Source organism: Sturnira hondurensis, unplaced genomic scaffold, assembly GCF_014824575.4.
Source record: "Sturnira hondurensis isolate 20B ecotype Veracruz unplaced genomic scaffold, ASM1482457v3 Scaffold0004136, whole genome shotgun sequence".
Classification (NCBI taxonomy): Eukaryota; Metazoa; Chordata; class Mammalia; order Chiroptera; family Phyllostomidae; genus Sturnira; species Sturnira hondurensis.
The window spans coordinates 41824130-41841699 of record NW_028076767.1 but is presented as its reverse complement, the minus strand read 5'-3'; the positions used below and the strand labels follow the sequence as shown (position 1 = coordinate 41841699).

General features: G+C 42.1%; 1 protein-coding gene across 1 annotated transcript in view; it reads right to left on the bottom strand.

Annotated features, from left to right (window-relative positions):
* Positions 1-2377: 2377 nt before the first annotated feature.
* The window catches only part of LOC118985155 (uncharacterized), a 47810-nt gene continuing 32617 nt past the window's right edge, over positions 2378-17570 (bottom strand). Inside the window, exon 4 of the mRNA XM_037043467.1 lies at positions 2378-2846. Coding sequence (XP_036899362.1) covers positions 2572-2846 — 275 coding nt within the window. The 3' untranslated portion in view covers positions 2378-2571. The remainder of the gene's footprint in view (positions 2847-17570) is intronic.

Here is a 17570-nt window from a genome sequence, read left to right as displayed (position 1 = left end):
TTGTTTGTCTACTATTAACCTCTACCTTCCTCTGGGCATTTTTCTCCAGGATAAATATTTAATTCAAATGAACTGTATGTGGAATAGTTACTTGAAAAAAATGAAGCGAAAAAGATACGTTAGTACTTAGAAAGGCCAAAAATGTGAAGTGAGTGGTTGTCTATTAATTATTAACAACTATTAACAAATATAAATATAATCAATTATTAATTAATTATAGCTAGAATAATTTTAGAAGATACTTGTGTAAATAACAAAGTTTTCCCCTACAACTTTCAGCAAGCCTCCTTCTCAACTCCCCTTTAAATGCTCTTCGCCACAGTTCACAGGCAGGTTGCAAAACACATTTTTAATTGTATATTCTAATTGAGCTTAAACAAAAGGAGAGATTTCCTTGTTTGCAAAATACATATAGTGAGGAATTATCTCATTTATACTGTGTCTGCAAGGTACCGAAATAGATAAAATATGAAACAGATTGTTCAGTATTTTGAGACCTCAAACAAATTACTTAACTGAATTCAACCCTTGTTTAATCTGTAACTTATCTGTGTGAAAAATATGTCAGGCTAGTGAAGCTTTCCAGGGTAGGGGCGAAACCGCCCAACAGAAAGCTCAGCTTTTTACCCTTGACATTGCACAACCTCTCCTTGGCAAGCACAGCTCCTCCAAAAGTATGGGCTGATTCCAATAAAGATTTTCAACAACTTCAGATATACATAAGGACGCGGTTACTTACTGTTCAGGAAAATCTAGTTCACAGGGTGAGCTGTCTTGGTGACATGAGGTTTTCCTTGGACAGACCCAGTTCTGACACGTGGTACCGTTCCTTCCGTGACCTGGGATCCCTGTGACCTATTACTGCTCCTCCCATAGCAAGCCCTGTAGATCCATCCTTCCGTACAGGTGAGTGAGGACAGAGCTTCCATCTCACCACTTGTTTGAGTCGACCCCTCTCAAAACCATATATATATATATATAATGGGACAGCAATATAAAATAAAAAAAGAATACAGCTACTATGAGAAATGGGTGCCTGCCTAATTTGTCAACCAAATTATCTTCACTTAGTGTCATCAAAATAACAACTGGAGTTTTTAAAATGAAACTTTCCTGAACTGCTATGAATTTATTGCATTCATTTTGCTTATATAACAAATCTGGTTCAAATATGGAAAAACAAGTATAATATGCAAGAAGCAAAAATAAAAGTAGGGGGTTCTCATATTCTTTTCAGTCAGATATCCTCACATTAATGTTTACAGATAAAAATATGACTTTAAATATTTTATTTGACTTGAAGTTACCTCTATTTAAATCTCCTTCGGTTAATTCTTGTACGTGCCCAAACTAGGTATCAGACCCACAACCTTAGCATATCGGGATGACACTCCACAGAACTGAGCTACCCGGCCAGCCATCTCCTTCATGCATTTTATTTCCTGTCTTTGACGCCCCCACAAAAAAATCATGTATTCACACAACAAACATGTACTGATTAACTGCATCATTATTGCATTTATATCTCTACCATAGCCCTATGAAGAAATACACTCAGATTAACTCACTCGTGTAAGATCACAGCACTCAAAAGTGGCTACATGAGGACTGGAACCTCTATTTTCTCCTTCCAAGTTCATAGGTCTTTCTACTACATCATTACTATGAATCAATAAAAATACCTTGGAAATACACAGAACATACTTAGGACATCATGAACCTCCTTTGATTTGCAGTTTGGGGCCCAGCTGATAAAGAGTCTTATCCACTGCCTGTTGGAGGACCCCTCTTTCTTGAGTCCATATCACTCGAGTCCTATAAACCAGTACTGAACTGGCAGAAACTTCCCTTCCCTTCCTCTGCTCAACTTCCTCTTATTTCACAAAGAAATTGGGCTAACTCAGTTATACTAACATGTAATGTGAGAAAATGCCAACAGTTAATTGGGAATAAGCCTGTGAAAACTTGGGGGAAGCTACATGTTTCAATTATATTAATGAACACGCAAATGCAAGCAAATCAAATGGATAAGCATTGTGTTAAGTTTTTAGAAGGAGAGAACTGCATTTCACATGCATGAAAGCAGCTCTCTTGCAACTTAGAGAATAAGAGACTAAAAATAAGCACACAAGAGAACCATTAAAATACTTATTATTTGAGTTAAATTAGAATTCTATGAGGATGGTTTCATCAAATGATTTGTGTTATTTTAATTTCCTCTCATAATCAACCAGATTCAAATTACTCTATCCACAGGTTACATGGTTAAGCAGATGCTCCCTAAATATCAGATGAGATCAGGCACGTTCAGGGTGGTATGGCCCTAGACTCCCTAAATATCAAATCCCATTTTTTATAACATTTATCATTGATTTTTAAAAGGTTTAATATCAACTTGAAGCTAGTCACTAAATATCCTCTGGTTTTTAACGTTGTCAACTCCTTCACATAGTATTTCATAGATGTTGATTTTAAAAGAAAAAAGGATCTCTCAGAGACAAGAGCTTCATATCTCAAAGTATTTTATGATTTAACAAGCTGTCCCTGGAATTGAAAAAGATGATGCTCCACTCAACTAAAATTCAATACCTGTTCTTTAAAGTGTGTTAACTGCCATGTGGAGTTCTGACGCTCATAGTCTGCATGCAATTCCAGTTCTTCAGCACCAAGAAATTGCCCATGGAGAAGGAACTGCTTCATGAATTCAACTTTATGGCCCATTTGTAAGTAGCTGTATTTCTTCAAGTAGCTTTGATACTTATGAGCATTAACAGTGACTGATTGCTCCCCAGTTGGGATTTCCTGGTGCATTTCCTCCAGCACATCCATCTGAGCCACGCTCTTACCTAATGGGAAAATAAAATGGAAAAGAGTAAGTGAGGCCAGTGATTTTATTTAAAAGCAGGAAGAATCAGAGGGGGACTAGAAGTCAGACTTGCTACCTTCCAAAGTCCAACCAGTACCTACCCCAAGTAAGTGTGAGGGTTGATGTGATACAAGAGTTCTCAAAGTGATGTATGTTGAACCGAGTATTTGTAAAAAGTATCACAGTCTAAGTACAAAAAATGACCTTGTTACTTAAAACACTATATTGTAAATTATTTTGGTAAAGTAATTTTTGGAAAGTGAGTGTTTTTTCACTTAATTTATCCTTCACATGGAATTAGAAGAATTGGGGTATTCCAGAATCTATGTTGGATTTCTTAAGACCAGAAAATACATTTCATGCTGTACAGTGGGAGGTGAGTTATTTTTCACTGTGAACATTCAAAACCCACCATAGCTGCCCCCAAAAGAGGGTCAGTAGGAAAGCAAAGGCTTCCTTCTGACAGCATCATCTCCTTGCCACCTCAGGCGCTCCATCAAGGCAGTCAAGAGAACCCCAGTTATCACTATTTCCAAAGCCCCTTATGATGTCTTTACTATAAGCAACCTAGACTCTCCTTCCCAGTCCCTCAAGCAGCCAAGAGACTGCTAGTAAGAGAAAGACAAAGCCAATGAGAGATGCCTGTGCAGTTTACTATGGGTGTCATTATCTACAGTCCCTACTTTGTCTCTTGGCTAGATACCTAATAAACCAACCAATGTTTATGATCAATTTGTATAATTTTGATATTCATTTTCATGCTTGGTTCAACATTATGAAATTTTTATAAAGCAAGTTGGGAGAAAAATAACAAGAGACTCAAGTACATTTGGTGGGGGGCCAGGAGGGGAATATGCCAGTTACCCTAGAGGTTGAATTTTTTCGTTGCTCTTTTAATTCTAATATATCAATTATTTATCTAATATATCTAACATACCAATCAAAACTTGCACATTATACAGATTGGAGCAAAAGTAAGTTTATAGTTGTTCATACAGAAAATAATACAATGATTAATAAACAATAACACAAGTATAAACTGTTCTGCATACTCACAACTATAAACCTACTTTTGCCCCACCCTGTATATGCAAGAAACTGTGCCAGCAATATAGTCTGACTGTGCCAGACTCCTTGAGAGATAAAAGATGTACATAGCAAATTTAAAAATTCAAATAGTGCAATGAAGGGTTAGAAGACAGAGATAATCAGCTAGTGAGGTATGAGAAGAGAGGAAGGTAGAATGCAAAACGTCTTCATGGGGAAAATGACATTTGAAAATAAGTAAGATTTGGACATGTGAACATGAAGGAATATAAACCAGATGTAAAGTATAAACCAAGAATTTTATAGAGTGATTTTATACATATTATTTCATAAACACCTATCTCATCTCCATGAAGAAGTTCAACCAGTGTGGCTGAGACTGGCCGGAGGTCCCTACTCCCATTTTTTATTTCTATACAGTTGAGTTGGGACCGTGTTACTCAGCCTTGTCTATGGGATGTGGACAGAGGTGACAGATACTGCTTTTCAGGCCGGGTCATGAAACACCACGTAGTCCTCCACGCTTTCTCATCACTTGTCAGCCAGGTGAATGCAAAGAAGCTAACAAGAACTCCAAGGAGGCCTTGGGTTGTTGTGGTGCCATACATGAGATATAGTCAAAGTAAACTGAGTCACTGCTTATACTAGAATCCTCCTCCCCTCTATGACACACACGCTTACTCCCTTGCTCCTCTGATGACTGTCTCAGGCTTTGCAAGAGGAGGAAACCAACCTTTACTGTGTTAAGCAATCTAGATTTGGAGAGTGTTGTAACAGCAGCTAGCTCTAAGGTCCTGACTGACACCAAGAGTACTACAGTCATCATCATATATGGGAGAAAAATATCAAAGCATGCACAAGAAGAAGAGGAAGTCAAAAAGCATGATAAAAAGCAGAGAAAGTTCAAGTTCAAAGCACTTCATCATCAGACCCCACCCAGTTTTCTAGCTGTCCCGTAGGATTTGCCATGTTCCCCAAATGTCATGCCTGTGCTGTAACGCTTCTGCTCGTTCTGTCCTTCCTTTAGGGAAGTCCCTTCTCTTTGGTGTTTTTCATATATCTACTCATTTTTCAAAGTTCCATGTATGAGGTTAACCTCACTGACTGAACCTCAATAACAACCTCCTTATTGCAATGTGATGTGGCAGAAATGGTGAAGGACTAGAGCTGGAAGAGAGAGGTGTGTGCTTGGGGCTCACCTCTTACTAGCATGACCCTAAATGAGAGACTTAAACTTTCTGAGTCTTCCTCCTCCTTAAAATGCATCATCAATTATTGTTTTTACAGGACCATTGTGAAACAAGGTGAATGAAATGTGTCCCTGGTACACAGAAATTGTGGAATAAATATTTGTCCCATCCACTCTATAGCCCGTCACTATTCTATTCATTCCCATCTTCCCTAAAGACTGAACTCCGGAAGAGCAGAAGCCCCATTCTAGTCATCTTATAGTATACACCTAATATCTGGTAGGTTTTTTAGTCAAAATTAGGTAGAGCTACATTTGCCAATAATTTTTGAAGATGAAATTACATCTACAGGGTTTTTTTCTTTCATGTAAAGATCTAGATATAAGAGTCCAGGCTGCTGAGGAAGGTCCATGGTTGAGCCAGGATCCCACACTCCTTCTAGGTTTATTCCTGACGCACCAAGGATGTGACCCTTGCTGAATGGGCTCCAGGCACCATATTTATACTCCAGGCAGCCCAAAGGATAAGGGCATGGCTTTCTCTTGGTGGATACCTCCTGGAAGGAGCGCAGCCACTTCTGCTTACCTACCATTGGCCAAACCTGGTTGTGTGGCCCCACTCACCTGCATGGCTGGCTGGGAAATGTAGTTCGTGCTTCCATACACCCAAACAATATTCAAAGGTCCTATTACTGAGGAAGGAGAGAGGATTTGTTATTGACCACTAGCAGTCTCTGCCATGTTAAGCATATGACTGTGCTTTGGGAAGTTGATTCTGGCAGTGATGCGGACCATGGAACCAAGAGGAAATGCAAAGAACAAGGAGAATAGTTGGGATAATACAGTAATACTTACTGAAGCTCCCTCTTGCTGAGTGTGTTTTCTATGTGCCAGCTCTTTACCCACATCAGCTTATTTGTCACTTCAATTTTTCAAAGCAGCGTCAGAGTTCAAATTTTAGCAAAACATTTATTCTGACATTGGTTTGTTGGGTGGCTTAAAATAGCAATCATTATATCTTATTATTTTGTGTATTGGGAATTTGGGCTGGGCTCAGGAAGGTGAACTTTCTCTCCACACAGCGATGTATTCAGCTGTCAGGTGGGCTTGTCTGAAATGTTCAAAACAGCTTCACTCACATGTCTGGAACCTGGGCTTAGCTGGGACCATGGCCAGAGTGCCTACTTGTGGTCTCTGAGCAACCTCAGAGCAGCAGGACTTCCTGCATAGCAGCTCAGCTCTGAGAAAGAGAGAGAGAGAGAGAGAGAGAGAGAGAGTGAGAGAGAGAGAGCTCTAAGACACAGAAAGTGAAAGTTGAGGGCTGGGCTCTAAAACAGGCACAGCAGCACTTCTCCCATATTCTATTGGTCAATCAGTCCCAAAACCTGCCCAGATTCAAGGGGAGGGGGCAAAGATCCCACTTCACAATGGAAGGCATGTAGAAGTTTTGGCCAGCCATCTTTAACCCTCCACAGTGCCTTGCACCTAATCAGTACCCAATAAATGTTTATTGAATGGTTCACAGATTTGGTTCAGGTTAGACCCAGAAAAATAACATAATAATAAGAGATACTGAGTGTATGAAAAATTAAAAAATGAATACACGGGCCGTGGCCAGGTATGCAATTGGGGGAAGCGTTGTCCTGATGTGGCAAGGTTGCGGGATCATTCCCTGATCAGGCCACATACGAGAATCAGACAATGAATGCATAAATAAGTAGAACAACAAATTGATGTTTCTCTCTCTCTCGAAGACCAATACATTTTAAAAATTTTTAAACAAATGTATACATTTGGGGCATGGAATCTAATTTTACATTTGGCAAATGAAAGTGGAGTTTAATCCAAAGCATGAGGTAAGCAAGCTAACCATCATTCCTCCTCATGTCCTATACTTTACCAACAGGTTGAATTGGTTGCTTGCTTTTTGGCATTAACTGGGAATTCCTCCAAGATTCAAGCTGATTACTCTCTTCAGCCCCAGAGACAAGAAAACACAGCCAGACAAGAGTGAGTTATTGGCTACATACAAGCTTCTTTGGCAAGTCTTAGAGGGAGGAGGTAAAAGGCAGCTGGTTGAAAATGCCCCAGGAAGAGCTCTCATTTGTGTAAGAAAACCACTACCCCACGGGGTATCTTTTCTAAGGTGTTTAATGACTTTCTTCACAAGTGAGGCAACACTGAGGTCTTCATGAGATATTCTTTCCTGTTAGTGACATTTTTATTGACAGCATGGTCCCAAGAATTTGGAAAGCCATCTCATTATTATTCAGGACAAGAGGAGCCCCAAAGAAAGGGATGGATTTAAAGCTGGTCTTGATGCTGCCAGATGCTGGTTCTAGCTGATACTGCTACAAACCCTCAGGTGTCCTGGACAACCCGCATCAAACCAAGTAATTACAATGACAACTCTCATTCATCAAAAATCAGACTGGAGTAAGTTCTGCTTGTCCTGATAATGACTTGAAAATGGTGAGTTAGTGAAATAAGCACTTAGACTTTTTCTTTTCACCCCAGCTAATTGGCCATTTCATTTGTAAGGGAGCTTCAGCTTTTTTTTTTTTTTTTTTTTTTAGCTAGTTTTCCACTTCGGCTGTTACAAGACTGCCTAGACCCTAAACCTCTCAGGGCGCGGCTAGACCACACCAGTGTTAAGACAAGTTCCTTAGAAATGAGTTTCACACCCATTCCTGCCATACCACGAAAGGCATTTAAAAGTTGTGAAAGTAAACACTTGACAGATCCAATCCTGTAAGGATAATAAAAACGGGCTTAGAGCAATTCAACTTATGTATCTAATAAAAATCAGTAGTAATCCTTCCAGAAATATGATATGTTGAATAATATCTCTGTTTCTACTTGAAGCCTTAAGGAAAATCTCTGTGATACACCCAACTGAAGGAAAGTCAATACTTAATGGTTTTTGCTCATTGAGTATGAAAAGTCATTGCATTTGTTTACACAGAAAATGAGGTGTTAAAGGCATATGTGGGAAGAACTGATGCGAGTTTAGCAACTCAGCTAATAACTGGGGACATCTGACTTTTACCATAGTGGTGGTGTTGTTTAAGTATGTGGTAGGCTTTGATTGGCTGACCTGGGAATAACCTTCTTTCACCGTGTAAACAGGATCAAACCAGTGACTTCACTGACCCTGAATAAGTGATTAGAAGTAGTTATCTAGCCTCCATGTATATTTAATCAACTCCTTTGGAAAGATTTTCAACTTTGTCTTTTTTGTTCATAGAGAGTTTCCTTGATCCAAGTTCTGTCATCTGGTATGTGCAAAACGTAGGGAACTATTACCTTAACCAGCTACGAGCTGCCACATTCTTGGAGGTTGGAGACTTTAGACCATGTATTCACTACAAAGGCAAGCAGACTTCCTAATACATCCACCTAAGAAAAACAAGGCATTGCTTAATCAACATTGCTCACACAGAAGCAGCTTGCACTGCCCGTGGATTTCTGGGCCTGGGTGTTTGTGCCCCCGACTGTATTCAGGTTTACAAGAGATTTTTCTATAGCGCGCCAAAACCTGCCAAACCAAGCCATGTTGTGTAGAATAGCATGACAGTCAAGTACGTGAATTTGCCTTTAAATTGCATGGAATGGAGCCCACTTCTATTACTTTTCTAGCTACTGTGACGTGGAAAGTTTCTCTCCTTTATGACTTACTTCTATACCAATAATATGAGGAGCATAATGGTTGTGAGGATTATGAGAACCCATGGTATGTGTACATGAAAGTAAGGGCTCAAGAAATATTAGCTATTATTATCATCATCATTTGCCAGCTAATGATCTTCATGTTCATGGCCAAAAGGGCTGGGACAGGAAGGTCCAGATTGCAAGATGCTTTTTCAAAGCCTTGTTCCACTCAACGACTATCAGGCCTTGACTTAAAAAAAAGAAAACCAGAAATGCTGGTTTTGACCATAAACATGAAATATTCTTTCTCCAATCATTTTTTTTTACCCATTGAGGTAAAAAAGAATTCCTTTCAAAAAAGAACTTATTATTTCTTAAAAAGTGCATTAAAATCTGGTAGTAGTAATGCCTGCTGGGCAACCATGGGCTTGCTCCACACTTAGTAAAGGGAAGGACCAACCCAAGGCAGAAAGGAGATTGGCCTCTTGTGAGGTCACGTGAATTACAAACCATGCTTGACAAACATGTTCGACTGAATCAGCGTCAATGACAGGTGATGAGGAAGTTTAACATGCTGCTGACAGACAGGCTAAACAGGTCTCCATTCACCAACATTCTTTGATTGGAGCTGGAATTGCATATCGAGTCAAGCTGATTGCTCGCACTGGTTCGACTCCAGTGCAGCTTTTTATTCTTACCTCCACCCATCAAGAAAAATGGCCCATATTTACCTGGTGGAGAATTTCCCTTTTAGGACCCACGGGTATGTCAGGAGCTTTCAAATTCTCCAGGTATCACGCTTCCTGGGGAATAGCTGAAAGCTACAAACATTCACAGTCTGACTGGTTTTAACCCTTCACACTGAGAAGGTGATGTTTCATTATAAATTGGGAGAGATTTCCACCCACTGCCTCACACTCTACCAGAAATATTTACCATTCCCACCAGCTGCTACTAGCCTTTGAGCTGCTCTGTGAAAAGTGTGAAGGGTTAGAGGCAGGAAGGACCAAAATTCATCTGCCAACCTCTGTGGCAGAAAAGATTTATCCCTCGGAAAATGTAGGCTATCACTGGAGAGATCCACCCCTTAATGGCTTTCAACTCTGCAGGAATTGTTGTCAGGGAGACTGGAGTGGGTGCTTGTCATGCAGAGACCAGCCTGGTGGCATGCTCGCCAGGACGGGCGGACTTGCTCTAAGTTATTGGTTTCTACCTCCCATTTGTCCAGGCTCCATCATAACCCACATGCAATCGAACATACAAAAGACCTGATCTTGCCCATTAATGATAGATTCACAAAGTGGGCCCTATGAGCGTCACAATCAACTCTCAAAGAAAAGGCAGACATCTCTCCCTGGCAGTGGGATTGTCTGTCAGCACAAAACGCTGTGAATTGTTCTATAGTCTTAGGCTCCCTTTCTCTGAATCCCTATAGCACTCATTATCGTACCGCACAATTTAGCACTTGATTATATACTGTCTTGTATTGTTCTCTAATTGTTTCTCCACCCAGATAAGAGGTGGAGTTTCTTGAAGACGTAATTTTTTTTCCTAACATGATTTCTATAATTGTCTGTAGCTGCTTCCCCTCAACCTCTGTCTGGGAATCTTTCTTCCATCATGGTATGTGCTTCAAATCTACCTAGATGAAGAGAAATAAAAACAACACCCCCCCCCCGCCCCCTGCACAAGAAAACAACTGGTGGAAAAATAAGAAGTATCTGCATACCTAGTGCACATAAAACAATGTGGAAGAAAATATCTCTAAAGGTAAGAAAGTCAGGAAACATTTGTTTCATTGGCCAACAAAGCACCTAACTGAGTATGAGCATGCACTTAAAAAAACCTTTGCACTCTTCTGCATTCCCCCTGCCCTTCTCACCAGGGAGAGGCAAGTTCCTAAAATGATAAGGGCATTGTACTGAAACACTGATCTGACCTACCTCAGATTCAAGTTAACATTTAATAACCCACACCCATTACTCCTGGAACTGCTTGCTTGAAATGCAGTCTGCAAAAGCAACTAGGACTTCTGTTTCCAGAAGGAATGTATTATACTCCTCATCATGGCAAGCAAACAACCATTTCAAATCATATGGTTTCCTTTTACCCAGACACTTCTCAAAGGGCAGAATCGACCTCATCGTGAATTTATTTTTCAATATGGGCCTGTCTTCAGAAACACTTTCCTCCTTTCCTGGATAGCAGTTTGCTGCAGTCCTGGTAGGGACGTGTACTCTGCAGGAACAGGCAAGGTGCACTGGGGTGGGGAGACTTCCTCGCAGCTCTTGGGATCATTTTAGCCTCTCACTGACGGGTTTTTGTGAAGTTCAGTGCATGCTGTTGAAAGGGTGAAAAGTGGTTTCTTCATAAAACTTTTATGTAACAACTAGGAAAGAAAAAAATTCAATGTCACATGGATTCCCTGATCCTCCTTGAAGTTCTCCATACTTAGAAAGGATTTGTAGACAGGTCCCTCAAGAACAATGCCCGTGTCCTTGCTACTAAGCAAAACAACACAGTTACACATCGCAAAAGAGCAGGGCTTATGCCGTTTTTACAACTCCTCAAAGAAAGGAATTCTACAAGCCGCTCTGCTTCATCATTTATCAACCGCTGCATTAAAAAACAACTGCGTATACGGGGTGACTCACTCACGCCTCAGCGTACCCCGGTTGTTCTGCCCCGTTGCCCCTGCCCCCTTAGGCAGGACCAGTTCCAACACAAAATGAAAATGCAAGGCCCCTTGTTAAAAACATTCCTAAGAATTTCAAGATAGTGACAGCAAAGCATTAAACCAAGAGCAGGTCCCCATTTGACTGACCTCAGGGAAGACTACGGGGTAGGTGTGCCCTTGCAAGCCCATTTCGGTCCGTCTCTGTCACGTCCTCTGTTTTCACTTTTCATGTTTATTCCTCTGTTTACTGGTTTACCATCCGTCTTTCCCATTAGAATGTGAGGCCCAGAGATCTTGTCCATCTTACCCAGCACTCCATCTCTAGCATCTGTGCTGGGCACATAGTAGGCGTTCAATTTGCAGGAAGATGGGGACAAAGGAAGAAGGGACAGAGAGTGAGAGGGAAGGAAAAGGGCAGCCACCCACTGTGTACATTCCCAGCCCTCTCCCAGCGGCTCATCTATTTTTAGTCGCCTTATTTCCCCTTGTACTTCTGTGGCCCCTAGCCCTGTCCTGACAAGTAGGGATCAAAGAAAAACCTGGAACGAGATAAGAGAATATAACTAACATTCCTGAGCACTTGCTACCAGCCCTTCATCTGTGTCTGCCCTTTAATACAAAGTCTCTCCTTTCTTTCAGCTAGAATCTTCTGATGAGAGACACGGACACCCAGTACATCTGCTGTGGGACCCAGGCCGGACCAGAACAGCGCCTGAAGCAACATCTTCCTCTCTCTCTCTCTCTCCCCCTGCTTTGGCAGAAGCTCTGCTGTTAACACCCAGCATCTCAGATTACCCACCATTGCTTTCCCCTCACAATGCCAGTTTTCACATGGCCTCCTGGGCCCTGAGTCTACCTCAGGACTTTTCAGCTGAAAATCTCACCTTCAGCTACTCATCTCAGTATCACCTACCCTGCTCCACAGGATAAGCAGGCTTAAAGTTAAACATCATTTGGGACAGCCACCCACAGGTATGAATTGAGGGTGTACAGCAATGAGGTTAAAACATACGAGTCAGGACTTCGCCCTCCAAATCAATGGTGCACAGCACAGGGATCTGAAAGTGGGAAGGAGGCTATAGGACTTTAACACAGATCAGCCAACACCAGCCTAAATTGGTGACGTGGGGTTTCAGACCCAAGGCTTTGTCCAAAGTCCAGCTCCGCCACTGATTTTACGGTTGAATGATAGTGCATTTTATGTACAGACTACATGTTCTCTCCTGCACGGATGGACATTTAGGTTGTTTGTACAAACACTGCTTGGTATACCATGTTGCATTCAAAACCGCGAGAACAAACGTCGGAGACTTTCAGGAGTTCAAAGATGTTGCTTTATTGGCCAAGTTTAACCTGCGCAGGGGCGAACTCTCAGGGTGTCCAAGGACACGGTGCCCGCGAGGGCTGCAAACGAGAGTCACGCCCAACGCTTACAGGCTTAGGGTTTTATAGAGGGCGCAAGCAAGCTGGATACAGAAGCAGATGTGGCGGTTAGCGGTTGGCTCAGGGGCACAATAGGGTTACTGATTATTGGTGAGTTAACTCATGCATTGGCTCATGCTCCTTTACTTGATTGGTCAGTTGAGCTCCTGCACAGGGGCGTGCACTGGTTCGTGCTCTTTTACTTGATTGGTCAGTTGAGCTTGTGCACAGGGGTAAAATTTCCCTCCCTAGTAACTGTCCAGATGGCTATCTGCCTGACTAACCTTGTTGCTCTTACACCACATCCTGGAACACAACCTTCGGGTGTGTCCCGGAGCCTCTTTGTGTTAGTTAGTAAAACACCTTTTGCTTCCTTACAGCTATGTTCTGGCCAGTTCCCCTTTGCCCTCAACAACCACATGCTTTCACATATGTTATCCCATTTGGTCCTCACTAAGACTGGCATTATCTCAGTTTCCATTTTACGAATGAGACTATACAGTCAGAAAGGTTAAGTGTCTTGCCTAAAACGGGCACTACACTTTCCCTTCCAGAAGTAACGAGGAAAATGAAATAGTCTTGAGAAGACTGCAGGGTGAGAGCTGCTTGAAACACAGCAAGGAGAAATGGAAAATAAAACTGCGTGAGAAACAACCAGGAGTTTCAGGAAGAATGGAGAGAAGAGAGTGCTCAGCTGAGCAAGGAGATAAAACATTCTTTAGAAATGGGAACCACTGGAATTAAAATTTTAAGAGATTTTTGCATTTATTTGATGTAAACCTTAAAATCCTTCAACCCTTAGCAATGTCTGCTGTATACCAAAAAAATCATTGTGAAAGTGAGTTTTAGTGGTAACGTGAAACTAAAGGGGCGAAAATGGCAGTTTGGGGGAGACGTGGAAACCAAAGGAAAATGTGCACAAGAGAGGGAGGTTACTCAGACACTGCAGATGTGGGAGCTCAGGCCAGAGCGACAAGGAAAACAAACTCCGCTCCAGGATGCCCTGAATGGTCTTCAGGGACAGAGGGGACTCCTGCACTTGAGATGGCATTGGCATCCAATCCAATTTCATTTGAATTTCCGGGGACAGGGAATGTCCACTGTCATCTAGGTTACAAAGTACTTTGGTATTTTGAAGAAAGGCAGGGTCCAAAACACCTTTTGATTGTTGTTTGAGGAAGGTTTTTCAGCTTGGAGTTTTATTGGCTGGAGATGGAGATAAGAAGATAATTGACTGCCTCCTGGCTATATTTCCAAAGGCCCTTTGAAGCCCTGGGACTTATTTGCAAGGGAAAGATTGGGCAGATGGCTCCTGTGAGCAGGCTAATTCTAGGCATTGCTAAGTGCACAACTCCTCAGAAAACACTGTGGCCAAATATGTTTGCAAATGCCCATAAACTTGGAGATGAAAGGACCAGAGCAGTGGTTCCCAAACTTCCTTTAACAATAGATCCTTTTGCTCAAACGAAATCTTACAAAGACCAGTTAGGAGAGTGAGCCTGGAACCCAGAAGCCCCCTTACCAGACTTGGGAAGCACTCATACCCAAGACATTTGGAGGAAAAAATAAATCAATCTTTCTTGAGAAAGCAAATATTACGTTAATTTTCTGTTACAGCAGACAAGATAAATCCTCAAAAACACTGTTTTAACTAATCTATGGTGGAGAAACATGAGAATGGGATGGAGGAGGGTTAGTGGGGATTTTGTACATCTGTATCTCTTTCAAGGATTGTTATATAGTAATTTTCTATATTTTGATGGGGGGCTGGATTACATTTGTCAAATGCTGCAAATGTATACTTCAAATTTGTCTATTTCATTGATGTGATGTTATATCCAATGAGTTAAAAACTATAAATGGACATTAAATTCTAGCTAATGACATGCATGTTGAAGCATGTAAAGGGAAGAGTATAGGTGTCTACAAGGTACTTTGAAATGCATCAACAATAGAACAAAATGGCTTGATGGAGAGACAGATGGACAGATATGTGACAAAGCAAGGGTAGCAAAACATTAACAGTGGAATCTAGGCAGTTGAGTACACAGGTGTTGACTTTGCTGGATACTTGAAATTTGTCCTAACAAAATGTTAGAGAAAAAGAGTCACTTTTTAGAGAATATATGAAAATATTATGGATAAAATTATGCAATGTCTGATTTGTTTGAAAATCATATGGAGGAACCGTGTGAGGGAGAAGAGAGCACTAAGACTGGCCAAGAGATCTTAATTGTTGTAACTGGAAATGGGTACATGGGGCATCTTAGTTCTGGCTGCTATAAGAACAAGATCCCATTGACTGAGTGGTTTAAACAATAAACTTTTATTTCTCACAGTTCTGGAGGCTGGAAGTTCTAGATCAAGGTGCTGGCTGATTGAGTGTCTAGCGAAACCCCTCTTTTTGGTTGGCATTCACCGTCTTCTCCTAGTGTCCTCACGTGGTAGAGAGGAAGAAAGCAAGCTCTCTGTTTTCTCCTCTGATAATGATGGGACTGTGTTCCATCACGCGGCTCCCCCCTCATGGCCTAATCAACTCCCAAAGGCCCTACTTCCAAATACTCTCACTAGGGACCAGAGTTTGGGGGTGAGGGGCACACCAGCATTCAACCCATAGCAGGCGTACCTGTTACTCGTTCTATTTTTGTACGTATGTTTGAAATTTCCATAATAAAAAAATTTTGGAAATGAAAAACTCCTGCATTTCAGATTGCTTTCTTATAGCTTTCTAATTTCCATTTTGTAAATATCATAAAACACTGTGCTAAAAACCTTTTAAAAAAACAAAACAGTATATTTTACTTCTTATGTGCACTATGGTGATGGGCCCCCTCCTAAAAGATCAAATTGTGCTCTCTCATCAAATTCATTTGACTAAAGTTGTGTCGGAGATGGGGAAGGCCCAGTTCCTACTCTGAAAGAATTTCTCCTAAAGCATCAATAAGGACTTCAAGTTATTAAATCGTACCTGACTCTGGGTCTTGACACAGGTGTCCCTGAAACAAGATGGTAAGGAGGCTGCTGCTGTGGGTGTGGGTGTGGGCGTGGGTGTGGCCGAGGTGCTGGTGCACGGGGTGCAGGCCTGGCCACACCCCCACCCGCGGCTGGGAGTCTGGGGACCTGCCCACACAGGAACCCAGGGTTCTTGCCTCCAGACTCACTGCTCCTGCTGGTTTCCACCTGCCTTTGTAGCAACATGCTAGAACTCTCAACCGCCCCCACAAAAGCTACACTTCTGAAATTCATTAAAATGGAATTTCTCCTATACGTTTCCTACACAATAATTCGGATTCAAAGAAATGGCCCCACATTCTGACATTCAGCCAAAGCACCCGAGGCTGTACAACACAGCCAGAAACAGAACAAGGCCGGCCAGGTTCCAAGGTCTTCTGTCCTTCCTGCTCGTCCCTGAAAAGGGGAGATCCCTCTCCCCAGCGCCTTCTTCTCAGCACTCTCTCCTCCAACTAGGACTTTCTTGTGGTCTTTCAAAACATCTCCTTATGAACCTGGATAAAACCCGAACAATCAGGGCTATGGAAAACTGGAACACTGTTTCCTAGACTCTCTGAAATCTAAAAATAAATGAGCGCCTGTGGGTTCTGTTTGAATTTTGGACGAAAGCCCAAAATGACTGTCTTTTGCACCTGAACTGGTTTGCCCATACCTGTGCAAGGGAACTACCCTTCCCTTGGCTGAAATAATATCAGTTATTGTTCTCTGTGTTTTAAGCATCTTGGTTTTATGATAGAGCATTCCCCTGAGGGCAAGAGATGGACCTGGATGATGGATCACAGAGAACAAAGGAAGTGTGTGGAGGGGGTAATCGGCCAGAAGGGACTGGATGGTCCAGTGGGTACTGCGAGACCAGTGGGCTTTGCCATTAGGGTGAGCTGGACACGGTCACCCTAAGGCCTGCTCAGCATGGTGCTAAGAGGACATGCAAAAACCCCAGAAGGCCACATGGGAGCTATCACAGGGGGCTAATGTAGGTCAGACCTTGGGAGATAATGGCACACAGCATCGGCTGGTGCTGTGTGGGGCTAAGAGAGAGGGCTCTGAGTCAGCCCTCCATGAGTGTGGAACTCAGCTCCTTCACTTCCCAGCTGGGTGACCTTGAGTAAGTAATCTGAACTCTGTAGGTCTCAGCTTCTCCACCTCTAAAATGGGGATAATCATAGTCAATATTAATCAAGCACCTTCCACAAACCAGGTCCTATTCTGAGAACTTGATAATTAATCTTCTCAACAACATATATGTCGATATGCTACTTTCCCCACATTAGGGAGCTAATTACATTTCTGAAAGTCAAATAGCTGCTATGTGGTGGAGCCCGGCCACAAGCCAGGCAGTCAGACTCCCGAACCTTACTCATTTACTAATTAGGTTCCTTTATGTCTGTTTTCAGGTCACTTGCAACAATGATTAGTTATAAGCCCCTCTGGGCCTCAAAAAAATGTTATAAAGCAATAGCTGAAGGAGCAGGTCTCATTCACCTAAGATTTGAAAAAGCATGAACAACTTGTCCATGGCTATGTTAGACACAAACCAAACTGAGAAGGGAGGAGAGGGCTGGGGCCCAGGAGAGGATGTCCTGAAGCTGATGACACAGGGACCACCAGGAGACACCAATGGGGCTTCCAGATCCAGGGAAGCTGGCCTGAGGGAGCCAACAGGAAGAGTCTCCCATAGGGAGCCCTGTTATCTCCAGGAAATGGGA